The sequence below is a fragment of a genome, unplaced genomic scaffold (genome assembly GCF_019419815.1).
Source record: "Pyrus x bretschneideri cultivar Hongxiangsu unplaced genomic scaffold, Pyrus_bretschneideri_v1 Contig29, whole genome shotgun sequence".
NCBI classification, from domain to species: Eukaryota; Viridiplantae; Streptophyta; class Magnoliopsida; order Rosales; family Rosaceae; genus Pyrus; species Pyrus x bretschneideri.
Genome location: NW_025999601.1, coordinates 2,916,824 through 2,943,432, shown reverse-complemented (window position 1 = coordinate 2,943,432; position 26,609 = coordinate 2,916,824). Strand labels below are relative to the sequence as shown.

Sequence of the window (26,609 nt, the reverse complement as noted above, 5' to 3'; positions counted from 1 at the left end):
AATGTTATTTTAAAATACATTGAATCCAACTGCTGAGATCGAATATAATCAAATCTAACAGTAAAAAAGAAAAGATCTAACGGCCCAAATTTAAATCCAACGGCTGAAATAATTAAAAAAAATTATTTAACTCAAAATTTACCCAAAAACTCTATTAATACCTATGTATTTGTTCAAACATCCACACAAAACTCTATTTTCTCCTACAATTCTTCCAATTTTTCTTTCTACCATTTCTTTCCATTTCCAAATTGTTCAACATGGCAAGTGAGCATATTAGAGATCGCAATTAGACATGTGAGGAAGATGTTGCTTTATGCTTGGCATGGCTTTCTATTAGCGAAGATAGTGCAGTTGGCATGAATCAAAATAAAAAGGTTTTGTGGGATAAAATCATTGAAAAGTTTCATGAAAACTGCAACGGCGGCGGGAAGGACAGTGGTGGTGTTTACGATCGGTGGAAGACTATCAATAAAGCATGCACTTCATGGAAGGGAAACTTCGAGAGAATAGTGGCTGACATGGTTAGCGGAAGGAGCACCACATAAATTGTGAGTTTTTTTTCTTGATATTTTATGTGTCATGTACATAATATTATTTTGCAACTAATTGTTTTTATGTATTTTTTGCGTAGGGTGAAAGCAATGAAAATTTACAAAACAAGAGTAACACCGTTTTTAAGTTGCAACATGCTTGGGACATCCTCAAGGATTGTCCAAGGTGGGAACCGATGCGGACCAACAATGGGGAAGATTATTTCAACGTGAAACTGCACCGACAAATGCCGGAGATGAAGGTGTTGATGAAATGACCCCAACTCCTTCTTTTGCAAGGCCCTCGGGAAGAGATAAGCAAAAGGAAGCAAAGAGAAAAGGGAAGTCCCAAGATCCAATGAGTGGACACATTGCTACTAGAATTGCATAATTGAACGAAACCCATAGCGCTCGCCAAGAAGAAGCGGCCCGAATGCATTTGCAAATGAAGGAAGAAGAGGATAGGGAGCAAGATAGGTTTGAAATTAATTTCATGATGGAGGACCTCAACAAATACACTCCAGCGAGGAAGAAGTTCTTACGTGGTAAGCAAAAGGAAATTTTACGAAAGTATGCCACAAGGAATATATTGCAAGATGATGAATCATCTCAACCCTATATCCTAAGTCCACCACCAAGTCCATCACCAGGTCAAAATGGTGGATATCATTATTAAGTTTATGTAGTGTATGAATTATTGGTTGTATTAAGTTTATGTGGTTTATTAATTGTCGTTTGTATTAATTTTATGTACTTTATTAATTGTCGTGTGTATTAAATTTATGGCTTATTAATTATTATTTCTATTAATCTAGATGCCTTCAATAATTATTGTACTTATTATTCCACACTTTGATGTAGAATAGATGCCTTTAATAATTCAACCCCCATTGATGAGATATTGAGGATTTTTAGGAAATAAAAACACTTTGAAAATTGAAAGATTGGTGAATATAGAGGATGATTGAAGGTTGAAAGATTGTGTGATCAATTGATATTGAACCTGTGTTTATATAGAGGATGATTGATGAAAGTTGAAAGTTTGATGAAAGTTGGAAGTGTTGGTGAAAGTTGAAGGCTTGCTTTATGGAAAGATTTAGTGATTTTTCAATATTTATTAGAATTTAAATATTTTTTATATTTAAATGTTCATAAAATTAATTTACGATAGTCTACATAATTTTATTTTTTTTAAAAAGTTAATTTAAGAAAAAAAATTAGCCTAAGTTCATTCTTTAATAATCCTCGGCTAAAATTTTAGACCAAAAGGGTTGGAGCAGAAAAGCTGTTTCTAGGCTAAAAGTTAAATTTTCCAGGCTAAAAAATTTGGCTTTTAGCCCAAGAGTTAGAGATGGTCTAAGGGCTTTCGGCTAAGTTTCACACATGTATTAAGCTCATAAATTAGTGATTATGTTCAACTCAAATAGTTTTCTTATATTTGTTTGTGATGATTCTTTTGTTAGAATATAATTGATTTCGTTATCTAATATTATCTTGAACTAAAATTGGTGGAGGTATGAGAGGTAGAAACTATTACTTGTAACTCAAGCATTGATTTTACATGTTGAGAGAGATATGCATGTTCGGTGGTGGGTATAAGCAAATTGAGGTTCAATTTTGTGATGATACTCAAATTGAGAGTTTTTTTTTTTTTGGTAAACTTTGACAGTACGAGAGGAATTTTATTGATAATAAAAAAAGAAATTACACTTAGTCATGGGGGACATAAACCTACCCCTCATAGTATAAGAAAAAAAATACATGAAAAAGAAGGGGGGGACATAAAACCTTACCATTCTAGAAACAAAAACAATAATGGTATAGGGAAAAGAGGGGGGGGGCATGAAACCTAACCCCTCTAAAGCCAAACCTAAAAGTTGTAAACCTGCAAAACTGATCAAGCAACATCACAGGTTAAGAAAAGAAAATAAGAAAGTCAGACAAACCTATATACCGAGATGCACATTAATTTGAGAAGCGGAAACCAAGAAAGCCAACAAAGTTTGAAAACAAAGCAGCACGAGCCACCACTAGAAAGGGAATTAATTATGTCATACCAAAGTTGGAGAAGACAAGCCCATGTTAGGAAACTTATCTACAACAATGTTTCCCTTCGCGATATATGTCAGAGGCATACAAGCCCATGTTAGGTCATATTGAGGTTCAGTTAGGTGGGTGCAGTATATTTGTGCTTTGTTGGGTGAGAACTAAGAAGAGAGAAAATAGAGATAAATTTCAAGTTTAGTAATTTTTTATGGTGAATACATTTCTATAGTGAATATTTTTTTTAATCTAAAAATATTTCGCACAAAATGCAAATGACATTTTGCACTACTATAGCTCTTCGGTTTTCCTGCTTTCTTTCCTGTTTTCTTTCTATTCCTTGTCTTCGATAGCCTCTTTTATTTAATGATATTATGCTTTGAGCTTTAGTGTCTTAGTTTATTTTGTGCTCTTGCCTCAATTTGCTCTGAGTTTTATCTCAGTTCAAGATGCATCTTTTCTCCCCAATTGTTGTTCCTCTTCACGAATTCTCTATCATCAACCTTGGCTACTCTTTTCATCGGATGGTTCATCCAGGATTCTCTTTCGGATGAGTGCTCTAGCATTTGACGGTTTTTAAAATGCTTTTTGCTCTATCTGGTGGGATTATGGGAGCGCTTATTGTGCGGCGAGCTTGGCCACCCTATTTTCCGTTCATTCATTTGGTTCCTTAATTTGTCTTCTTGATAGTGTTGGCGTTGTGAAGGTGTTGCAACTAGCTTGGAAGAGGTGGTATTTTTCTTTTTTTAGATCTAGGTTTTAAGTTGGAGTTTGCTGTGGTCTTTCTCTTGTTTTGGCATATGGTCTTTCTGTTCCTGTTCTTTGTATTTTCTATTGTGTTGGACTATACTTTTAATTGTTTCTTTTGGACTGCCTTCTTTATTAATGAATTTTATAATTTTGGCCAAAAAAAAGCTTTGAATAAATGTACATACTGAAAAATTAGTCTATCTAACTTTCAATTTCTCTAATCTCCATGGATGTTCGAGTCATCAGAACGGTCTATTTGAACCATTGAACAGTTGCAGTATTTTCAGAAGTAAAAATAAAAAGAAATGAAAGGGTGAGATCTTTTCATCAAGTTCTGAATGGTATATGTTGTTAATTAATATTGTTCAGATTTGATTAACTTTACCCATAAACTCCCCGCTCTAGGTTTGTTGTCCCCTAGAATGTGTCTCATTTGTGTCTCCTTGCTAATATACATATATATATATATATATGTATGTATGTATGTATGTATGTATGTATGTATGTATGTATGTAGGCCCTTCATGCAAAGGGATTCCCATTTTTTTTTTTTCCAAAAAATGGGGATTAAGTGTGGGGCTCACTCCACATCGAACTTCATGTCTTCAACAATACTAACAGTCTATTTTATAAGTCTCAATTCATAGATCATCCTTGCAAAAATTCAATTCAATCCGAAACCATTTACCTATTTAATTATCAAGATAAAATTTCATTGTTTCTTATATAACAAAGTATTCGTTTTTTTTTTTTAAACCCAATTAGATGTCTTAAACATTTCCAATTTGACTAATATTTTGCAAGGATGATCTATGAGGTGGTAGTGTGGACCCCACAACTAATCCCCATTTTTATAAAAAAAAATGGGGATCTCTTCCTTTTAAGATTTCACACACACACACACACACACATATTGAACCATTCATAATTTTATTGCTGAAATATTTATATATAAATTTGACTCTTATATGTTGAATTTTTCATTTTTCCTTAAGGACGTGGACGGAAAAGATAATCTCAGTGAAGCATATGAAAAGCCATATCTAAAATAGAATTCTTCACTTTCTTTCCATGGTTGTTGAGCTTCCAAAGTGAACAAGGATTAATTAAGACAAAAATGATTCTAGCAGTTAAGGATTAATGAAGACAAAAATGATTCGAAGCAGTGGGACTACTGCTTACTAGGTAAAGAGTTTAGTAGGCGAACTGAGGGCTTTAGTAATTATCGATTGTGTGTATGTTGCTGTTGCTATTCTCGTGCAGAAAATACAAAGCTCCATTTTTCATTGCATACAAAACTAGAACTGTAGTGCTCTATATTTCAGTTTGAGGCGAGTGAGATTATAACAAATATGAAATCATCATTCATAGTTGAGGTGACTGAGTTATACAAAACCAAAACTATAGTGCTATATATGTCCTTTAAATGCAAGAACTTATTTGTGACTAGAAGAAAGCTCTTGCAGGTGCTTCATGTCAAACAAATTTCACTCTAAAAACAAAGTAAAATTCATTCTTTTCAATTAAATAATTTTATGAGTCATTAGCAAATCAAAAGAACTGATAGTCACTACTTTTCAAACATCAAACTAAATAAGATGGATCTTTAATAAAAAGTATTAATTGAAGCTTTAGTCCAAAAAAACAGAGTAAATTCCTTGAGCACTCTTCTCATAGCATCTTGCACTTTCGTATCATTATCATGTGTCTTCGTGGTGCTTGTCATTTGAGAGCTCATCAAAGCCTAATCCTTCGTTGTTGGTAATTGTATATGCGCCTATATGCATATATAATGACATAAAATTACTCCTTCAAAAAAGAAATTATAAATGGAAAAAGAAGAAAGTGTTAACCAATTACAAAAGAGTTACCTGCAATAAATTTATCATGCTAGTTGGACAGTGTAGATAACTACTTGTAGCATTCTGGATCCCTAAAATAGTATTGCTAATATACATATAAACAGAAGTGAAAAAAAAAAGTGTATAAGTCAACAATATATTTATGAAAATAAGTGCAAGCTTGTAGAAGTATAAGTGAACCTATATACCTGTGAAAAATCACATGGTTGTCCAGGCATAAATTGGGCTAACCAACCTAAATTTATATAACCGTCCAAAATTAGATGGAAGTCATCACTAAATGAAAGTAAAATAAATGTTCAAAACCGTAAGTTTCAATGAATCCACATATCAAAAGGCTACATACTGATTGCAATATGAGAGTATGAGGTAGAGTTATTTGTGTAAACCGACAACGGAGTCCACAGTTGAACATTTTAGTTCCTTATTTCGAGGCTTTTTCTTTTTTGTGGCCTTTTCTAGAGCATTACTTGGCCTCTTAGAACTTCCAACAACTTTTTACCTTGTTTTGATTCCTCTAACTTGATTGACATTATCATCAATGCATATAGTCTCATTGAGCTCAGATGCATTCACTTGAGTTGGTTGTTGAGTTGCTTTCACCTTTAAACATGCATCAATCTCTCCCAACGTCTTGTTTAGTCTTGATATAGCAATTTCATATGCTTCCGACGACTCTGCTACTCGTGTTGCTAATTGAATATGCAATTGACATAGCTTTCTATAACGCCTTACAATGTTCGCCTTTGGGTTATCTTTATTTTGAGATACTGAGAGTAACTTTTGCATTCCTAGACTTGATATTTTTTATCCATCTCTCCAAGACATACTGAGTTGGATGCTTGTAATATTTCTTGCAGAAAGAACCTTTAAAGCATGTGCACACAAGAATTCTGCAAAATCATACTTCTTACAACTACATAATACAGTATTGTCTGTCAAGTCAAATGTGACTATATAGTGCCAATTCTTCATATGAGGGATGATTTCATATTTGTCGACGCTTCCAATCTCACTATTGAAGTTCAAGACACAACTATGAGCTTTGCATAACTTGTTTTGAAACCATTTAAGCACTACTAGTGTATAAATACATGTTGCATGCTTTAATATTTATATTGGAAATGACAATGCATGAGAACTTTGACTTGCTTTAAATTCATCTCTCAAGTCTTGATATCGACGATCGTCAACTAGCCTTTCAAAATGTTTAACAAATCGTAACAAATCATATTTGTGGTTGACATACTTCTTAATAGCACTGTTCATACTTTCACTGCGTTGAGTAGTAGTAATATCAACACAAAAAAGTTTGCCACCCATAAACTAATGCCTATTTCTCTTTTATGGCAAACAATCGATTCAACCAATTATCGTCTGTAAGGTTATATGTTTGCAGCATGTTATTCCAAGCATCTAGAAAATCATCTTCGTCCTTATGGCCGTATATGCAACCACTAAAATCCTTGGCAAAATCATTAAAATTCTCAAAAACACTTTTAAGTTGCTTGGTTGCATTTTGGTATATGTGTCAAATGCATAAATGATGACACGTTTATGGGCACTTCTCAAACCATGATTTGGCCATTAAATCATCTTGATCAATTAGAATATTTTTTTTTTTCCATAAATAGCCTTGGCAAAAGTATCAAATAACCAACTGAAAGTTGCATCTGTCTCCACATACAATAATGCAGCACCAAATGCAACCGTTTGTTTATGATTGTTGATACCAACAAACATTGCAAAAGGCATTCCTTCTTTATTTTTTTTCTATATGTGGTATCAAAACATACAACATCACCAAAATAATCATAATCCACCATCATCCTTGAATCAACCCGAAAGATATTAGTAATCAAATCATCTTCATCCACTTCTATAGCATAAAAGGAATTAGGATCATTCAACTACATTTTTTGTAAATATTCCAACACTCCGCCTGTATCACCTCACTTCATCTCTATTGTTCACTTGGAACGCAAAGAGTTCTTATAGTCATCATGAATGAATCCAAGATTTGACGACCACCAGCTTGTTTACATAAATTCAACATTTTCCCTTGGTGCAATTTTTAGCCATATCAGCTTCAACTTTTTGTGCAAGAGACATGTTCCTATGTGACCTAAAAAACTGAGTCTTACTAGGACTTGATGTTGGATGTGTATGATTAGGAATAAATTCAATAACCTTATAGTTCTTGTCAATCGACCAAACTGGTTTGCATCCTTGCTTGACATCCAAATCTTGTTTTAGCGCAATGAGATTCAACATTGGGATCACGGTTTTTTTTTTTTTTTTTTATTTTTTATACCATGCCCTTCCAAAGAGCAATCTATCCATCAACTTGCCACCCTCATTTTTATGAGCTTTACTTTTTTTGAACACTGAAGCCAACGGTATAAGCATATGCATTGTAAAATGACAAATACTGGAACTAATTCTTTCCAAACATCATTTTTTTCCAAATCTACTATTTCCTTGTTTTCATAATCTATAACAGAATTCAAGTCAATACCTATTTCATAATTCAAAAGTGGCTTTTAATATGCTTCTATTTCATTGGCTTCACTGTAATTATCTTCTCCGGCCATGTCCTTAAGGAAAAATGAAAAATACAATATATGATCCATACATGATTCATATCTTTGGAAAGAAAGTTTGGTCACCGTTCAGTTGGGACGTAGAAACTTGTCTTCATTAATCTCATTGTCTACCTAGAAGCTTAAACAGAGAAGTTTGTTCGCCCAGGCAACTCAACAGCCACATAAAGAAAGTGAAGAATCCTATTTGGGTTTGCTCACCTCGTTAACCCAACAGTTTCTGATTATTTTGGATTTTTTTAATTTAAATGTTAAATAAATAAAGGACTTAGAGTACTTGAATCTAATAGAAGAAGTGACACAAAACCGAACGCAATGGCGTTCTAGGATTCATATAGCCGACCCCCCACTTAGTGGGAAATTGCTTTGTTGTTGTTGTAAATGTTAAATAAATAAAGTTAACAGAGTAAAATTTTAAGTTAAGTTAAAGGACATGTGTCAACATATTAGCAAGGAGACACAAATGACACTTTTAGGGGACAATAGACCTGGAGCCTAAACTCCCACCCCCGTTACCCTTCCCACCCCACTATTGCCATCACGCAGTGGCGGAGCCAGGATTTCTTGTGAGAAGGGGCATCAAACAAGTATAGAAGAAGAAAAAACGAATAGTAGTGGTTATAAAATTACTATTGCAAAACACCATAATATTTATCCAAATAGTTAAATAGTCAAAACTAACATATGCATAGATAATTTTATCTATTCATAGTAATCAAAATTATTCTTGACGAATTTCAATGAAACCGTTTCATGATGTCATCTATACGATTGAAAGAATTATTAAACTCAATAGAGAGAATTACGAAAATCTTTGCAAACCCTAAAACTCAAGAAAGAGGTGGGATATAATAGAATCAGATGTTTTATAGTGAATAATAGAGTATTACAAACCTTTTTGTTCTTTATTCAATAAATTTGGGATTTCGAAGGCTGAATATATGAGATTCAATAAGAACAAGTAAAAACTTTTCCCATGCATAAGTGAAAGACGATTTTTTTTAATTAAAAGTGAATGATGGGTTTTAATTTAATGTTATTGATTTGTGAGAGGATGGTGCCATCCACACATCTCTTTTTGCCTTTCATACACCCTCTTAATTTGCGGTCACCGGATTGAATGAATTGAATATCAAATGACATAAATTAACAAGAATGTGTGAAAAGTAAAAAAAAGTATATGGATTGCACCGCTCTTTGTGCTAAATGACCATTTAAAATATATACTTAATTTTGAGATGGGACCTATGAGATGAAAAATAGATTATGATTGAATTTGTTTTAGTTGTTGAGAAGGGTTGCAAAGCAATAGAAATAGGTGTAATACTAATCTTATATTTTAATTGAGGGTAAGCCTAAGACTACTGTAGTCCTTAACTGCCTCCGTCAATGCCACAACGCATACCCCACCACCCTGACCACCGTTGCCACCATCCCCCATCCTCGTTGCAACCGCAACATCATCCTCATCACCACCTCTCACCGTCTTAAAATTTATTTATATAATCATAAAACCATCCGCAAAATGTGTAATTTTAAAATGGCAAACGTTATACTCTTTTAAATATAATCTCCATATACCCCAATAAAATAAAAATAAAAAAATCTTTCTTTGGGTTTACAAAATTATTTTGGGCTGTAGTCACTTGATCCACGCTAATTAATATTAAACCGGTCAGACAGACCCAAAGAATATTAAGGGTGTATGGGCTTAAAAACCCAGATAAGTTTTGCCTTTTTCCTTTTTCACAATTTAATTTTAATAATTTTGAGTTCGATCATCGTCCTCCTCGTCCTCGCTTCAAAATCAAGCAAAGCATCGCAGAATTTAGTTCCTTACCAGCAATCAGAAACCCCAACTTTTCAAATTCGAAAATTATAATAATAATAATAATAAAAATATGGAGAGGGTGATGAACATAATAAAGCCAAAGCCAAATCCACAGCAGCAATTGAGAGATTGGCAGCGCAAGCTTCGCCAGGAGTGCCGCAACATCGAACGACAAATTCGAGGTAAATTTTAACTTACCCAGCTCTAATTTTTACCATAATTTTCAATTTTCTTCGAACTTTTGGGTTGTGGGTTGATTTCCATCATGGTTTAGGTTCATGGATCAGGAAATCGGATTAATGGGTAGTTTTAATTTTGATTGTTCTGCAATGGGTTTTCATCAGATATACAAAGAGAAGAGAAAAGTGTGCAGAAAGCAATCAGAGAGGCTGCCAAGAGAAATGACATGGGTTCTGCAAAGGTATTATTTTTTCCCCTTTTAAATTTGGTTCTGAGCCAAGGCTTTGCACTCCAAATTCTCCAAATTTGTTTCGATGAGTTTGTCGTCTGTGAATTTCCTTTGATGTACACCAAATCATAGTATTAGTAGGCTCTACAGAATACATGTTGCGGTTAATTTGAACGAAATCGAAATGGGATAGAAATGTCCAGTCCAGCCATTATAATATTGCTCTGCTTTTTCTACTCGGACCGTGAACTTATACAACTGAACTTTTCATTCTGTACTTATAGCTATTAACTGTTAATGAAGGGAGATGAGTGGCTGTCGATTTATTATGATCCCTGCGATCGGTTTCTGTGTTGTATGATAGTTCATAAATTGACAGAACTTATCTTTGATTAGTTTGTTAGTTTAATTACCGGCTGTTGTTTGACATTCCATGCGGTCATCCTTCTTCCCTTCTGTATATTCAGTTATCTACTCTGTATTAATTATTTCAGTCACTTGCTAAAGAAATTGTGAGATCTAGAAGGACAGTGAACCGTCTTCATGAAAATAGGGCACAACTGAATTCAATATCAATGCACCTTGGGGAGAGTGTTGGTAAGTCTGTAATACGCAAGCTTATGGTTCAGTATGGTTGTATACATTCCATCACCATTGGAAGTGCTGCTTTAGTAATAACCTCAGATTCCCGTTATCGCATGTTTACCTGTTTAAGTAGCGTAGTTTATTTTGGATTTTAAAACTGGAATCTTATTGTAGAGCTTGAACATAGTAGCTGTATGTGATATTATAGACTTATGTCATTGCATGTCTTAAACTAGAAATCTCTTTAGGTTGTTACGTGCTAGTGGATTGAAATGACAACGGATGCCTGCTTAGAGAAGATGATTCTTAGACTAGCGCAACCCTGCAACACAATGGGAAGTTAGGCCTCCGTATCGGAGGTGATTCTTAGACTAGCAACCAGGAAACATAACGTGAAGTTAACTTGTAACAAATTTGAAGATGAACTATCTTTAGTATAGGAAAAGTTAAATGTTCTGCTAGGACGTGTTGGTAAAACTAGTGTTTTATATTGAGGGGGTGGCAAGAGAAAACTTTTTTTTTTTCATTATTGTGGTTATGATTACTAATAATTTACAGTTTCTTGTTTTATGGACTGACTCAGTCTGGTCTTGTTATGGTTTCTGATAATATATTCTTGGAGTCTTTTCTCTTTTCCTTTTTTCTCCGTTTGTTAATATGCTTAATTGACTCAGAACCGAGTGCAATGGCGTTCTAGGATTCATATAGCCGACCCCACTTAGTGGGAAAAGGCTTTATTGTTGTTGTTGTTGTTGATATGCTTAATTAATCACCACCTTCCGAATGCTTCCTTGTTTAACATGAGTATGGGTGGTTGGTTTGATCATTTTTATGTTTGTCATTGATTCTGCAGCTATTGCCCGTACAGTGGGGCATTTATCCAAGAGTTCTGAGGTTATGAAGCTTGTCAATAACCTCATGAAGGCTCCTGAAGTGGCTGTTACGATGCAAGAATTTAGCAAGGAGATGACCAAGGTACTCCGTTATTTGTCTTTCACTTACACAGAAGCACAAACATGACAGTCTTTCGTTTTGTTTGTCACAGTTTTATCATACTCATAGCAACATTATTTTTTCTATAATGTGTATACAGAATTGCATTGGAATTTGGAAGTTCGTTATTTGTCCAAATATTCTTCCTCTTCTCCCTTTTTGTCCCAGATGAAAAGTTTTGGGAAAATGTAACCGCAAATAATAGGTTTTGGGAGAATAGTTTTCTTAAATTATGGCCTCTGTTAGATCTATTTGTTTGTCAACTGTATATAGATGTTTCCTGCTGGAAGAATTAAATGTTATCATCACTTATGTTTGTTGCTTTAATTAGCTTTTCATTAAGTTGTTCCCATAGTTTATTTAACGTCGTAACTCGTAAGGTATTTTGGTCAACAAGCAATGGTTATAATGTTTATTTGTAGGCAGGAGTAATTGAAGAGGTGGTGAATGATAGTCTTGACACAGCACTGGACTCCGAGGACATAGAAGAAGAAATAGAAGAAGAAGTCGACAAAGTTTTGACTTCTATAGCTGGTGAGACTGCTGCCCAGCTTCCAGAAGCGGTCAGGAAGGAGAGGTTGAAGCAACCTGCTACTGCACAAGCTAGACAGGAGGTATGTGTGACGTGACTATCATGAAGTCCCATTTCCAGTCATAAGTTTATACCTTTCAAAGAAGCCGAACAATATGATACATCATTTTGCTTCTGCAGGAAGAGGCCATAGCTGAGGGTGTCGATGATGAGGCAGAGTTGGAAGAAATAAGGGCCCGGCTTGCAAACGTTAGGTCATAAGATAAGTTGAAGCCCTTCAGCCATTCTCCTTTATCTGACCGGATTCTGCAGTAAAGCCCGTGTTTACCACTGACCGAGGACACCAGAGATGTATCGTCTGCTGTATATTAAATTGAAGCAGCTTCCGAAAGAGTTTACAAGTAAGCCGTTATTGTGCAATATTCAAATGCAACTCATTTCGTGAAACTTGCAACCAAACTAGTATCACTGTGTATTGCGTTGCGTATGTTTTTCTATCTTTGGTAACTGCGGCTGGAGCTTCGATCTACTTTCTCCGTGTATTTTCGCTCAATATCTGTACTCAAAACGGATTGCAATTTACGCATGAAAAGTATTGCACGCATGCATCATCCGTTCTTTTTACATGTTATCCGTTCTTTGGCGATAAGGTGATGATAACGCATGAATTTTGGACATAACATACGGACATGTTGTCGTTTCAATAACCACATTTAGCTTTAGCAACTTGTGGTTGTATCAGATTTCACCTATCATTATCAAATTCTCCTTTTTGAGACTTTATGGACAAATTAGGTCGTAGTAGTTGGTCGTAAAAGCAAATTGGGTGAGAATTTTGGTTGGGATAGTGCTTCGACAGAAGTACTTATTTTAAAAGCCGTGGCTCTTGGCTGTCACAAGAAGCTGGATCCATATTCCAGATTCCGGAGTCAAACTTAGCGTCCAATAAATTGGAAAAATCATGTTCTCCTTTAACACATGATTTAACTGACATAGCTGGAAATGCACCTTAATAATCACGCTATCATGTTAAGCAATCATGCAGCAAAACAAAATTCATTTCCTTTTCAACTGGTCAACATATAATTAATTAAATTCTTGCATAAAATGTTGCTGCCTAAAATACTTGGCTCTTTCCCTTGCAATTTGGTACGCATGCAAAAATTACTAATTCCATGAATATTTTATCTAGTTATTTCTATTGAGAATGCAAATGTTTTAAACTACTCTAATATACGGAAAGAGGCGGGTTCGAACTCAAGTGTATGCTAACAAACTATATCACCCAATTAGCTTAACTCACATCTGTTTTACTCTGTTGGGGAGAGAGAATTTGGGTTAAGTCACATAATGACTCAATCACAACTAGTTATTTACACTAAATTGGTTGCAAACTCGCCATTCTCGTTACTTGAACCTAAGACTTTCTCATTTACGAGTGAAGATGAATACCAACAGACCGTAGTACTAATTGTTAAACTCATATCTACTTTAATTAGCTATTTCTAATTTTTGTTGTTTTTTTTTTTGGTCGACTTCTTAATAGATTACCATTATTTAAAACCACTCCAACATTTGGGATGACAATTTCTTCAAAGCATCGTCCTTCTATTTGGGGCATTTTAAAGAATTTTCTTATCATTATATTATGAAAACACATTTTTGGCGTGCTGGCAAACAATGCCTTACACGCAAGTACGACAATTTGGTAAAAAGCCACTTTTTATTGTAAGAAACAAATTTATAATTAATAGGCTTAGCACACATTTGTAAAATTAGAACTATTCGAAATTGTATTTGCGAAAAAAATAAGTATAAAACAAAGTAGTTGTCCACGGAATATCAATTCATAAACTTATAGTCTGTTTGATTTGCAACTTGAATTCGTTTTTTTAAGAGAATTTTAACAAAAAGTCCGCGGTAACGTTCATTTTAACGAAAAACCATATTTTTACATTAAAAAGTCAAATCTGGTACTATTCACTTTACTCTTTATTTTATCATTATCGTTAAAATTCAAAGTTTTTAAATCTTTTTCATTAGTTTTTTTTTTTAATTCAGCAACATTTTTTAAGTCTCAAGTCAATCATTTTTGTTTAGTATGATTATTACACATGAACATTATGAGATAATATGTATCTATCGTCTCTCTCTCTCTCTCTCTCTCTCTCTCTCCATCCTTTCTTTCTCTCTCCCCTCTCTTCTTACCTTTCTGATTTCTCTCCCCTCTCTCTCTCCCGATTCTTTTCCTCAAGCCTCAGCTTTCCTTGTATCTATCGTCTCTCACTCCAAAATCTCTCTCCATTCTCTTTCCTCTCTCTCCCTTTCTTTCGGTCCTCTCTCCCTTCTCTCCCCTCTCTCCCTTTCTTGTTTCTTTAATTGCTAAGATTTAAAAATAATTTTAAATTTTAAATCAAATAAGTTTTTTAATCTTAAAAAGAACTATACTTAAGAAATGATTTTTCAATGAATACTTTTGAAAATGATAAAAAAAATTTAGGGCTTGTTTCGTATCTTATTTAAAAAATTTTATAATTTTTCAAAACATTTCTTAAAATTTTTTATAGAAAACAATTTTTTTTATGACTAAAAAACTTGTTTGGTATGTGATTTAAAATTTTTAAATCATACAATTTAAACTAAACAAAAAGATCCAAAAAGAGGAAGTCGAGAGAGAAAAAGGAGAGAAGAGGAAAAAAAGTATGAGATGATTGGAGGAAAGAGAAAGAAGTGAGAGGATCGGAAGAGATAGAAAGAAGTGAGAGGATTGGAAGAGATAGAGAGGAATGAGTGAGAAAACCAAGAGATTGAAAAGATCGAATTAGAGAAGAGACGAAAAAAGTAAAAAAAAAAAAAGAAGGGGGGAGAGAAAGAAGAAAAAAGAGAGATAGATTTGAAGTGAGAGGGAAGGAGGGAGAGAAAATGAAAGAGTGAGTTTAAGTTTAAAAATTCTAAAAACATTTTTTATTTTATTTATGTTTTTAGAGAATTAATTATATTTTTTTAGTTAATCTTGAGTTTAACTTTTGAAAATAGTCCTACCAAATAAGTTTTTAAGATCTAAAACTTGAAAATTATTTTTGAGTTTAAAAAATTATATTTAAGTAAAGTATCAAACAGAGTTAGTAACTGCTTAAACTTTTTTTTTTCTTAAAGGAAAACGCGTGACAGCTGGTCCTTAAGTTCCTATTTTCTTTTTTTTAAGTCTTTCCTTGTCTTAAAGCCCCTTCTTTTTCTTTCTTTCTTTGTTGTCTTTTTCTTTCTTTCTTTGTTGTCTTTTTCTTTCTTTCGTCGTTGACGGGGTCTGATGATTTCTTAAATCTCCATCAATTATTCAATTCTCAACTATTACACATGAGCATTATAAGATAATATGTATAAAGTCCAGCTAACATGAATATAACTTCGATATTTATATTTCTAACGAGGTCAATTTTAAGTTTTGACTCACAGTGACTTATTATGACGAGTGTTAGATAATAAAATATATGATTTTTGTAAATCTCGTCATTTGTTAATTAATTTTTTTTTTTATCAAGTATCATCTAATCAATCTCATTTAAACATAATATAATGAAAACAAGGTATCATCTAATCAATCTCATTTAAACATGATATAATGAAAACAACAAACAAAGAGAACATTAGAATTTTAATTGAGAGGTTTAAGAGTTACTTCCCTTTAAAGCAATAATCTCAAAAAAAACAAAATAATTAGCTGTTTGATCATTCTTTAACCGCAATTAAATGAAGATTTACCAGCAAATTTATTATAATTATTATTATTTCAACAAACAATAATATCAGGTGAAAGAGTAGGCTAAGTCTTACAATGAGTCTGCCATAATAATACGGTTCAACATCGAACCTAACACCTCTCACTTACAAGTGAAGATGAATACTATTATATCGTAATACTAAGTGACCCTAGAAAAATTATTATTATTATTTTTAAAACAATTTTTCTTTTAAAATATAATAAATTCAAAGGCCGTTACCTCCGCCACTGAGGGTTGGACATTTCGTACTCCAGAGTCCATCCTTCATGCCAACTCTCTGTTTTTTCCTTCTTGTTTACATCGAACACTATATATTCCCTCCAAACCCCACACTTTTCTTCCCATACGAAACAAACCAACAACAATGACATCTCCTACTTTCCCTCACATTTCCCTCTCTTCTCTTTTCCTTCTCCTCCTCCTCCCACTTTTATCATCTGCGTCGAACCCCGCCAGCGACCGCCTTCACTTGCCTTCCCCCACCCTCTCCGCGAAACGCCAAGCGGAGAAGTTCATCAGAGCCCTCAACTTGTTCCCAAAGCATGATATCAACAGTTTACCCCACAGGCCTTTATTGGATGCTGAGAGTGATGCTGGTGCTAAGATTGTCGAGAAGCAGTTCCAAATGCCCTTTCTTGACGCCGCTTTGGGTCCTTCTGTTAAAGAGCTTGGTCACCACGCCGGCTACTACCGCCTTCCCCACTCGAACGCTGCAAGGTAAGAGCAAAAGGGTTGATCTTAAACTGTATTTCAAATCACATTTGATTTGGGAAACTGGAAACTATGAAATTCTGGACTGAATTTTACTCGAATTGCATTATTTTTTGCAGGATGTTCTACTTATTTTTCGAATCGAGGACCAACAAGAACAATCCTGTTGTGATATGGCTGACTGGAGGGCCGGGATGCAGCAGTGAACTGGCTTTGTTTTATGAAAATGGTCCCTTCCGCATTCAAAAGAACTTGTCACTCACTTGGAATGACTACGGCTGGGACAAGGTACTGTAATGGTCCTTGGCCGAGGTGTTTTTTCTTATCGTTTATGGCTTGTTTGTGTTTCTGAACGAGTTCTTGTTTGGCAGGCATCGAACATTCTTTTCGTTGACCAACCCGTTGGAACTGGTTTCAGCTATAGTACAAATTCGGATGACATTCGTCACAACGAAGAAGGCGTTAGCAACGATTTATACGACTTTCTTCAGGTTCTAATGATTACTTTCTGTTAAACAGACATGCACTCATCGTTGATGTATACGAAATCATCCATCATATGCATCAACGAACGATAATCATGATAATCATTCGCGCACGTGTGAACAACTGTCATTAAAAATGGCCTTCATAAATACATACGAAGGCACTTCATCAACATTGCAACTCAATCAAGTGAAGTTTTCCTTTATCAATCTTAGAGACCTTGAATTTACCAGCTTCTCTTCATGGTGACAGGAATTTTTCACTCAACATCCTCAATTTGCTAAAAATGATTTCTACATTACCGGAGAGTCATATGCTGGGCACTACGTTCCCGCGCTTGCTTCTCGGGTTCACAAAGGAAACAAAGCAAAGGAAGGGACTCACATAAACCTCAAGGTATCTGTAATAGTTACAACAGGCTGACTGCATTTGGTTTATCTCCTATGGTAGTTCTGATCTGATCGGTTTATCACCTCCGGTTAAACAGGGTTTCGCCATAGGGAATGGGTTGACCAATCCAGAAATCCAGTACAAGGCATACAGTGATTATGCACTGGAAATGAAGTTGATTACAAAACCTGACTACGACAGTATATCACAGATAATTCCAGACTGCGAAGAGTCAGCTAAGACTTGCGGTATTTCCTCTTCATTTCTTCTGTTCTTCACATACCTGTTGATTACGATATCAAATGAGATATAATGGTTGTTTGAACAAGATTATCCGGCTCATGTACTTTTCTGATGTTTCAAACCGTCAGCCGCCTCTACGACTGGAGACGCTTGTGAGAATTCATTTACTATTTGCAACAGCATAGTTAACCAGATAATGCATAGACTTGGTGATACAAATGTAAGAAAAAACGCAAAAATATTTATCATCGTCAGAGCTATAAGTTCTAAAAAAACCTAAAAACGAGTTCAAGTATGCTGAGAATCTACCTTATTTTGGATATATGCAGCACTATGATATTAGGAAGAAATGTGAAGGGAGCTTTTGCTATGACTTCTCGAACATGGAGACATTCTTGAACAAGCAACTGGTTAGGGATGCCCTAGGAGTTGGGGACATCGAATTTGTTTCATGCAGCACTACGGTATATGATGCTATGCAGAATGACTGGATGAGAAATCTGGAAGTGGGAATTCCTGCCCTTCTTGAAGATGGAATAAAGCTGCTTGTATATGCTGGGGAGTACGATTTCATCTGCAATTGGCTTGGTGAGCTTCTTTGTTCCAGCAAAAAGTTCGTGTTGCAATGTATTAGAGAGGATAATGTACTTTCGATAATTTTCATATCATGACGTCTCTCTATTTTGCAGGGAATTCAAAGTGGGTTCATGCCATGGAATGGTCTGGTCAGAAAGCATTTGGAGCTGCAGAAACTGTTCCATTTAAGGTTGCGGGTGCAGATGCCGGACTGCTAAAAAGCCATGGACCTCTGGCTTTCCTCAAGGTCTCTCTCTCCCTCTTTCAACTCTCTCTCTCTCTCTCTCTCTCAATCTGGTTACAAATAGTAACTTCGGAAAATTTGGTATGTAACCAAAAACAGGTTCATGATGCTGGTCACATGGTTCCAATGGATCAACCAGAAGCTGCATTACAGATGCTTACAAACTGGATGCAAGGAAATCTGGCTGTGGCCGAGTCAGGCAAAAGAGTTGCCCCAGCTGATACCCTCAATCCTAGCCTGCCACCACGCGGTTTCTAACCCGGTGTCTGTTGGGCAGGCAGAATTATGAAATACTTGTTCATAACTATAGTTACCATGTTTGCTTTGACTATTTCACCTTTTCCAACAGTGTTTCTTGTCTTTTGGAAGTTCAACTTATCTGGTAATTGCAAAGCCAGCATATTCTTTTAAAAGTTAACAACCATATATTGCAAAATTGGGTAGGTGATTCTTTGGAGAACTATGAAAAAGGGCATGAGTCCGTGCATCATTGCTAGACAAACACACCTAACTGGTACCGTTGGCTTAGTTTTTCCTAGTATAAGGGCAGGGAATCAAAATACCACCCACGGATATATGGGCATAAATGCGTGCTATACCTAAAGTGTTCAAAAAAAGGTTAAGTGCTTTGAGAACGCAGTGAAATTCAATATTGATGAAAACAAAAAGGACAATCAGTTGTATTTGCAAGCACACAGCAATATACAGTAGATGAAAACAACAGTCAAGAGCTTCTTACTCCATACAATTCCCTCAAGCTCACAATTGCTGGCTGAAAACCAGACCTCAATGGAACAACTTGAACTGCTCGCAGATGTTGTGCATTCCCGTTCTTTGGTTTGGATAGTGTCATTTTAAACATCTCTCCGTCCAGAATTCTACTAGCATTAACAGCTGCAGAAAACATCCCAAAACAGAAACAAATTAGGCAAAAAATCGAGCCACCCATTAATGCATGCCATTACTGGAAAACGGTGACATATTGTACAAGTTGAAAACGAAGCAAGTTTCCATAAATAATCAATAAGAAAATTTCTTGAAGATGAACTTAAAAATTCAACCATGGGAGAATACAATAAAGCTACCAAAAAGCATATGGCTGCTAAAAAAAGTTGCATTAATTTTAGATCATAAGAAAATTTTACTACATTCGTATTTCTCCAAAGAAGCACACCACATTGCAATTGACTACGAAAGCATCAAAACATCAGTCAAAATGGGAACATTAAGATCAAATTTTGAGTGGCAAATGTCAGCTTTAGGCCAGTTGGACACGGCATCGAAGCTTGAATTCCCCTGCAAGTAATTTTTTTTGAACAAACGATATCATCTATACTAAAGAGGTGGCCTACAATAATTTGATTCAAATTCGTCTTTTAACGAGAATCAAACCTATGATTTCTCACTTAGCAGTGAAGAGGACTTGCACTAGACCGTAGCACTAAGTGGCTCCACGTAATTAGATTAGCTTAAAATAGATTTATCGCATTGTCAAAGCAAAAGATTGAATTTTAAGTGGTGTTTATTCCTGAACAGTAAAAGCACACAAAAATTCACATAAATGGGATTATGGGTATGAAAATCTAAAGTGGGAAAGGGAGATTTACCAGCAAAAGGGTGAAACTTGGCGAAGTCAAAAAACTCCTCAGCAGAGCAACCAAATAGAACCTTGGCAGCCCTATCAAAGCATATCACATTAAGCACTTTTGTATCTGAAGCTATTGACATCTGCCAAAACAACCCAAAGAAACCCAATACGAATCAACAGAAATGAAAAGCACTTTTGAAATGGGCAAACAGCCTTCCAAGAAAAGGGTAGGGAGTTACGAGAAGGCGAAAGAGGCGTTTGGTGCGTGGAAAGCGGGGGTTGAAGGCATTGACGCTGCAGAACTTGCAGAGGGAAGAAGGGTTGTCGGGGAGAGTCCGCTCGCAGACGGAGCAGACTCTGTAGGAGAAGCCGGTGGTGTTGTCTATTGCTAGCAATGTGCAGATCATCGTCATTGGCTCATCGGCTTCCATCATTCACTCACGGCTTCACCTACTTCACTGCTTTTCTCAAAATAAAGTTGTGAGAAACTCGGGATCTGGAGGATCTTGCAACTATACGTTCATGTACTTCATTGTACATTGTATGATGAGAAACGATTTAAAATTTAAAATTAAATATAAATAGTATCTAACGAAATTTAACTGCACAATATATAATGAACGAACACGATTATAAGATTGTATGGATCCTTAGCAAAAGAATCCTACAAGAATCCTTTTTCCAAAAGGGGAGCCTTTTTACAAGGTGCAAAATTTAATAATGTATAGCTTCTTCTTTGAAAGAGGCACCATTTGGTGGCTTAGCTAGGTAATTCACTATTTTAGAAGTTGAAAAAACTTACAGAGCCATTTTAACTTCCTTGATCACCATCGTGCAATTTAACAATGCTAATAATTGAATCTAGAATATATAACTTTGAAATTCATTCTTAACCGCTGAACCATCAGTGACGGTTCTTACAATCTATAGGTAATGCATCAAAATTTTAGCAATCATTTGCAATCCAAGCCCAAACCCAAAACGTTTGACAACAAAAAAAGAATCCAAACCCATCATGGCCCTGAAAAATGTGACCTCAAATTGTTCAGGGTCGAAGCCGCATTGGGCTTTTAGCCAAGTACACCTCTCTAGTTCAGTTCTACTGTCGCCTCTCTTTAAACCTTGTCTTCCCAAAACTCAAAAGGTAAAATCATCGGTTCGGTCCACTTTATTCAGAGTTTCGGAAGACACTTGAGTTTCAGGTAATTTCTTCACTTGGACTTTGAGTTTGATCTTCTTTTTCTCATTCCTCAGGTGCAAAGTACAAAAAGAGTTTAAGATCGAGTTTAAGAGTTATCTAATTGGAACTGAAAGTGATAATTTTGTTCTTTTTTGTTTAATGTAAGGAAAGGTTCTTGCTTAATTACACTGAAAAGCTCAATTTTTTCTTGAATATTATGGTAGGGTGGCACTTCAATTTGCTTATTTGAGTAGGGTTTTCAGCTGTGGAATATCAATTTTCTTGGGGAACATTGTAGCAATCAAATGGAGCTTGACAGGTATTAATATTATGGGCAATCTTTACTATTTAATTGTTTGTACTTGTTACATTTTTATATAAAGTTTTGAAATTTTTGGATTTGTTATTAGAAAATCAAAATTCTTATGCAATTCGAAAAATCAAACCTTCCGAAACGTAATTGTTTGTTAAAGGTGGTGAGATTTTGTGCTGCAGATTAAACTCGCCCACCACGTTTACAATGAGTTTGGAAGTTTTGGGCCATGACTTACAGTTTGCTCAGGTTTGTTCTCTTCTCCCTTTTTTGCGTTTGTTTGTTTTTTTTTTTTTTTTTTTTTTTCGGATTATTGTTACGCGCTAAGAAAGATCTTTGCAATCAGAAATTGTTAAGGTTAGTGCTTTTGGAAGGATCCGCCCTGTACTTTTCTGTATGATTATTTTTGCTATTTACCGTCTACCACGGCTTGTAGGTATCCTATGTTCTGTTTCATGAGTTACTGGCTTTGTAATCATATATGTCCTAATAAAATCTTCCCTGACCGTGGAATGTTTTATCTTTTCCGTAGGATCCCAATTCAAAGCATTTAGGAACTACAGTTTGGGATGCCTCATTGGTTTTTGTCAAGTTTCTGGTAATGACTGTTATCCCCCCTAGACACTCTTGTACAAGTTCCGATCATTTTGGTTTCCACAATTCGCAAAATACGCATGGGATATAATGCGTGTAGGTGACTTTTTATGATTGATTTTAAACTTTGTTAAAGTTTGAGGCCTTTGCACCTTGTTGAATGCAATATTTGGATATTTTAGGAACATCAGGGCTGTTCGTACTTAAAATAGATGTGTTTATGCAATATGCATTGATGATTTTGAATTTGATCAAATGAAAGGAAATGAAAAACAACCAAGGCGTTTAGGTAATGATCTTCCCATTTTTATTCTAAATGATTCTGTAAACCAGAAAAAACGATAAAGTGATAAAACCAACAACAAACATATTATTGAGTAGCTGCTATTTAACGTCATTTTGGTTACTAGGAATATCAAAGGATTATTCAACTCTTTCATTTTGGGTCAAAGGGACTACAATTATCGATTAAGTATTTTAATCGAAAGAGGCTTTAGATGCCCCAGCTGCTCTGTTGACTAACAAGGGGGAGCAACCACATGGACCCTTCGTTTATGTTGTTGCCATCATTTTCCTGGGAAGAGCCGGAGATTATTTCTCAGAGGAGCCGGCAATCCCTAAGGCTGCTACGTTCCTGAGTCGACAGAAAATTTTGATACTCTGTCCCTCTTGATAAAATGATTTTTGTGCTCTACGTATAGATTTTTATGCTGTCAGTGGTGTTAGCCTATCCCTTTTGGTTAGGTATTGGATTCTCTTTGGATCCTGAGCACATCATTTGTTCATACATACTGTACTTCCGTGGCAGATTTTTCTTTATGAATGTAAATGTGACATTTTTGGTTATTTCAGGAAAAGAATTGCAGAAAGGGAAGGTTCTCACCACCTAAAATGAAAGGAAAACGTGTCATTGAACTTGGAGCAGGTTGTGGAGTAGCTGGGTTTGGTGAGTTCTTTTTTTCTTATTAAGTTTATGTTAAATTTTATCTGTATGATTTTGTATGCTTTCCCCACTTGAATTTGGTATTTTAATTTTCTTTCTCAAGTGTTATTCATCTGTTTTATCTGGTTTTTCTCTTTCAGGCATGGCATTACTGGGGTGTGATGTGGTTACGACAGATCAAGTGGAGGTTTTGCCATTGCTAATGAGAAATGTTGAACGGAACACTTCAAGGATCACACAGATGAATTCTGGTTCTAGTTTGCTTTGAATCTGCTGAACAATTTTTAATCCTTTGTGCATGTACTAGCTCTCATAAATGTGCGCGTGCATGTGAGTGTATTTATATATATATACATGCATTTGGTGTGCCCTAGTGCGGTAATTAGTAAACTATTTAGCTGTCGGAGGGCATTACTTTGAGTCTTGGAGCTACCCATACATCAATAAAATTTGGGTAGTTATACTACTTGTATCCATCAAAAGAGGTATGGGGCTAGAACTCGTTGTTTTTGAGAGATTTCACCAAAAGAAGCACCATAACAGCCTTGATTGATTGTGTGTAAGGGAGGGAGGGATGGAGACCATAACATATTTATATGTTAAGATTTGATATGGTGTAGAGCAGTTAGGAAGATAATTACAGTAAATTGGACCAATATTGTTTTCTGACTTCGCATGCGATTAAATGTTTTGTTTATGTCCAGTCTGTTCCATGTAGGAAGTATAAGTCTTTCAACACTCCCAACTGCGCCAATTGGTTTTGTTTTTAAGTTTTGATTGGTTTAGTCAATTTAATTGCCCTTTTTGGTTTTTGCTCGCAACTCATGTAAGCTATGTTTTTTTAGACTCATTTGGGTCGATCCAGGCAGCAGAGTTGAGCTGGGGAAATGATGATCATGTAAGAGCTGTTGAACCACCATTTGACTACATCATTGGAACTGATGTTGTAAGTTCGTTTGGTTGCAGCTGAAAATTGAAACTTCAAATTTCTTCAGTAGTTTATGGACCTACAATGGCAAATAGTTATATCTCTAGTATTTATCATGATATGATAGTTTTGGATTTCATTAGTATTCAGTGTGAAGGGCTTGTAATGAATTACATCTGAGTAAGGCTGGAGTCCCTGAATGTACGGAAGGTTTTAAACAGAAATGACCCGTTAATTGGTTGACCAAACCATGTCCTTTTCACCAAGATGAAGAGTAAAATCTTTTCATTCTTTTAGCTTTCATTTCCCAAGTATAATGGAAACGGAGCATCATGCCCAGATATCCAGATTGAACTTCTATTTTTAGGGATTTAAGTAATGGCTTCTTTTTAGAAAGAAAAATAAAACTTTCATATGTGAGTAACTCAGTCGCACTCTTTCTTGATATTGATTCTCGAATTCATTTTACGCACTTGCTTTAGGATCTGATCACCCAAGTCTTCTTTCCTCCTCCCATTTCTATTTTCCTTTTGTTTGCTTAGGGATTCCAGAATAACATCGGTCCTTAAAACATCATGTATGATGTTATATTCCTCTTTTAACATTGTTAATTAGTATTAACTGATCTATTTTCTACTTGGTTGGATTTAAGGTCTATAAAGAAAATCTGTTGGAACCATTGTTGCAGACAATACATGCATTATCAGGGCCGAAAACTACAATTTTGGTATGGTACTTCATACGTTTTAGATTTATTTTTTAATTTGTACTTTCTAAACATTGTTATTGATGCACTGGTTTGCTTCAATTTTGGGAAGATGGGGTATGAGATTCGATCTACAAGTGTCCATGAACAAATGCTTCAAATGTGGAAAAGAAACTTCGAGGTGAAAACTGTTCCAAATTCAAAGGTACAGCTTAGTTTCTCTAACACAGTATATAGATCCAAATAATTATCTGTATTTACATTTTCTGCATGTGGTTTGCAAGTGAAATTCCTGGTTCCTGTGACATGTAGTTAATATCCAAATAAGAGCTATGGCGTTGATTACATTTGATGTTAGTATAAGGATTGAATTATTGATATTCTTAGGGGCTAACTTATTGCAGGGTCTTGTGTCATTCATGATGCACCACATATGAGATTGAGCTTGGGAGAAGGTTTACTCTTACCTTTGTTTGATTTTCCTAAATACAAGGTGTTTTTTGTTTCGAACTCCTGCAGATGGACAGTACCTACCAACATCCAGATATTCAACTTTACATTATGACATTAAAGCCTCCGGAGGGTTACGCAGAAAACGCAGCTGAGGTGATTGATCAGAATGAGGATGAAGTGGAGGGTGGTGCAGAAGAAGTGGATAAGGTGATTGATCAGAAAGTTGATGAAGCAAATACAAGTGAAGAAAACGCAGTTAATGTAATCGATCAGAAAGTTGATGAAGCTGAGAGCCGTAAGGAAAAAGGTGACATTGGTTCCCTCGATGAAAATGTTGAGGAAGATTGTGAGCCAATGACAAGGCTTCAGAATGATAAACTTACTGATTGGGAAGCTAGAAGGTATGGTTCAATGGCTGCGCGCCTTCTTCACGACATCAAAATTACCTAATTATGAGGTTCGGTCATTGTGATGTCATGCGATGCCTTGCTGCTTGGATTGTTGGGTTCAAATACTCATCTAGTTTCTTGCCTTAATTTTAGTTATTTTAGACGTCGATACATACTGTTTAGTACTTCAATCACTTCTTTTTTGTGGAATGCCATTCTCCAAAAAGATATGCAATGTGTTGTGCTTTATATACAGTGCAATCGCCAATGATCTTGATGGATTCCTCACATTCGGTTTCGTAGCTTGATAACTTTATTTGGGCTATGCGGATGTTACTTGTGTGTAAAATCAACAACTTTTCATGGTCATAAAGTTCGAATAAACAGGAAGACAAATAAGATCAAGCATTATAGCAGGACGATGAAATGGGCACGGACTAAGCATACTTCGTCGTAACCCCGGTGTAGTGTTACGGCGTTACCTCCCCTTTAGAATCGTGCCATGTCTTTATTTTTTTAAAGAGACGATAGTAGATTTCTTTTTATCAAAAAGAGTAGAAATGGTGTACAATTTTTGAATCAATACCTAACACATTCTTCTACAAGTAGATCAATAAGAAAACTTGGAGGAGAACCATGCCATTTACAGCTTTGGCTCAAAGAAAGTCCAGTCCGTGCAAGGCGATGAGTGACAAAGTTCGCATTGCGGCGAGTATAGGCAACAGTAGCTTCAGTGATTGATTGGTGTAGTGCTTTGATGTCCAGAAGATAAAAACAAGTAGAATTGTTACCAATGCAACTATTTAATGTAGCCCATAAGATTGAAGTGGAAATGTCTTACCATAATTCCAAGAATCCTCCTCGACTATAGGGAGGAGCGTCAGGGGTAGCAGCGGCGTGGTAGGAGGTGGTTGGGAGGTGAAGTTTTTCAGAGTCAATGTTATT

The 26,609-nt window shown here is 35.5% G+C and overlaps 4 protein-coding genes across 5 annotated transcripts; 3 read left to right on the top strand and 1 right to left on the bottom strand.

Moving 5' to 3' along the window:
• Nucleotides 1-9,516: 9,516 nt before the first annotated feature.
• On the top strand, nt 9,517-12,752 carry LOC103947709 (vacuolar protein sorting-associated protein 24 homolog 1). Its single transcript, XM_009358653.3, has 6 exons — nt 9,517-9,804; nt 9,967-10,043; nt 10,526-10,628; nt 11,470-11,591; nt 12,032-12,223; nt 12,322-12,752. The coding sequence occupies exons 1-6, from the start codon at nt 9,693-9,695 to the stop codon at nt 12,400-12,402; spliced, it is 687 nt and encodes a 228-aa protein (XP_009356928.2). The 5' UTR covers nt 9,517-9,692; the 3' UTR covers nt 12,403-12,752.
• Nucleotides 12,753-16,246: 3,494 nt separating this feature from the next.
• LOC103947707 (serine carboxypeptidase-like) lies at nt 16,247-18,899 on the top strand. Its single transcript, XM_009358651.3, has 9 exons — nt 16,247-16,637; nt 16,751-16,919; nt 17,003-17,122; nt 17,370-17,513; nt 17,605-17,755; nt 17,879-17,970; nt 18,080-18,338; nt 18,440-18,573; nt 18,670-18,899. The coding sequence occupies exons 1-9, from the start codon at nt 16,285-16,287 to the stop codon at nt 18,826-18,828; spliced, it is 1,581 nt and encodes a 526-aa protein (XP_009356926.2). The 5' UTR covers nt 16,247-16,284; the 3' UTR covers nt 18,829-18,899.
• LOC103947708 lies at nt 17,654-20,659 on the bottom strand. Its single transcript, XM_009358652.3, has 4 exons — nt 20,398-20,659; nt 20,178-20,298; nt 19,310-19,464; nt 17,654-17,790 (listed from the first exon to the last, which is right to left on the bottom strand). The coding sequence occupies exons 1-4, from the start codon at nt 20,590-20,592 to the stop codon at nt 17,767-17,769; spliced, it is 495 nt and encodes a 164-aa protein (XP_009356927.2). The 5' UTR covers nt 20,593-20,659; the 3' UTR covers nt 17,654-17,766.
• A 544-nt stretch (nt 20,660-21,203) lies between these two features.
• On the top strand, nt 21,204-25,952 carry LOC103947706 (protein N-lysine methyltransferase METTL21D). Of its 2 annotated transcripts, none has more exons than XM_009358644.3 (10): nt 21,204-21,360; nt 21,563-21,657; nt 21,834-21,900; nt 22,184-22,249; nt 23,098-23,191; nt 23,329-23,439; nt 24,034-24,134; nt 24,769-24,843; nt 24,935-25,027; nt 25,342-25,952. In XM_009358644.3, the coding sequence occupies exons 2-10, from the start codon at nt 21,644-21,646 to the stop codon at nt 25,723-25,725; spliced, it is 1,005 nt and encodes a 334-aa protein (XP_009356919.2). In that variant the 5' UTR covers nt 21,204-21,360; nt 21,563-21,643; the 3' UTR covers nt 25,726-25,952. The 2 variants fall into 2 exon arrangements, with proteins under 2 accessions (XP_009356919.2, XP_009356921.2); XM_009358646.3 differs by lacking the exon at nt 21,204-21,360 and adding an exon at nt 21,367-21,412.
• Nucleotides 25,953-26,609: the final 657 nt, after the last annotated feature.

Excerpts from the sequence above, each read along its gene's own strand:
- LOC103947709 (XM_009358653.3), top strand. The coding sequence starts at position 9,693 with ATGGAGAGGGTGATGAACATAATAAAGCCAAAGCCAAATCCACAGCAG. Across the intron at positions 9,805-9,966 it reads CATCGAACGACAAATTCGAG|ATATACAAAGAGAAGAGAAA; the intron begins GTAAATTTTAAC and ends GGTTTTCATCAG. Across the intron at positions 10,629-11,469 it reads GCACCTTGGGGAGAGTGTTG|CTATTGCCCGTACAGTGGGG; the intron begins GTAAGTCTGTAA and ends TTGATTCTGCAG.
- LOC103947707 (XM_009358651.3), top strand. The coding sequence starts at position 16,285 with ATGACATCTCCTACTTTCCCTCACATTTCCCTCTCTTCTCTTTTCCTT. Across the intron at positions 17,756-17,878 it reads AGAGTCAGCTAAGACTTGCG|CCGCCTCTACGACTGGAGAC; the intron begins GTATTTCCTCTT and ends TCAAACCGTCAG. Across the intron at positions 18,574-18,669 it reads GACCTCTGGCTTTCCTCAAG|GTTCATGATGCTGGTCACAT; the intron begins GTCTCTCTCTCC and ends AACCAAAAACAG.
- LOC103947708 (XM_009358652.3), bottom strand. The coding sequence starts at position 20,592 with ATGATGGAAGCCGATGAGCCAATGACGATGATCTGCACATTGCTAGCA. Across the intron at positions 19,465-20,177 it reads CAAGTTTCACCCTTTTGCTG|CTGTTAATGCTAGTAGAATT; the intron begins GTAAATCTCCCT and ends TGTTTTCTGCAG. Across the intron at positions 17,791-19,309 it reads GCTTGAGGGAATTGTATGGA|GTATGTGAAGAACAGAAGAA; the intron begins GTAAGAAGCTCT and ends CGTAATCAACAG.
- LOC103947706 (XM_009358644.3), top strand. Across the intron at positions 24,135-24,768 it reads ACATCATTGGAACTGATGTT|GTCTATAAAGAAAATCTGTT; the intron begins GTAAGTTCGTTT and ends GTTGGATTTAAG. Across the intron at positions 24,844-24,934 it reads GGCCGAAAACTACAATTTTG|ATGGGGTATGAGATTCGATC; the intron begins GTATGGTACTTC and ends AATTTTGGGAAG.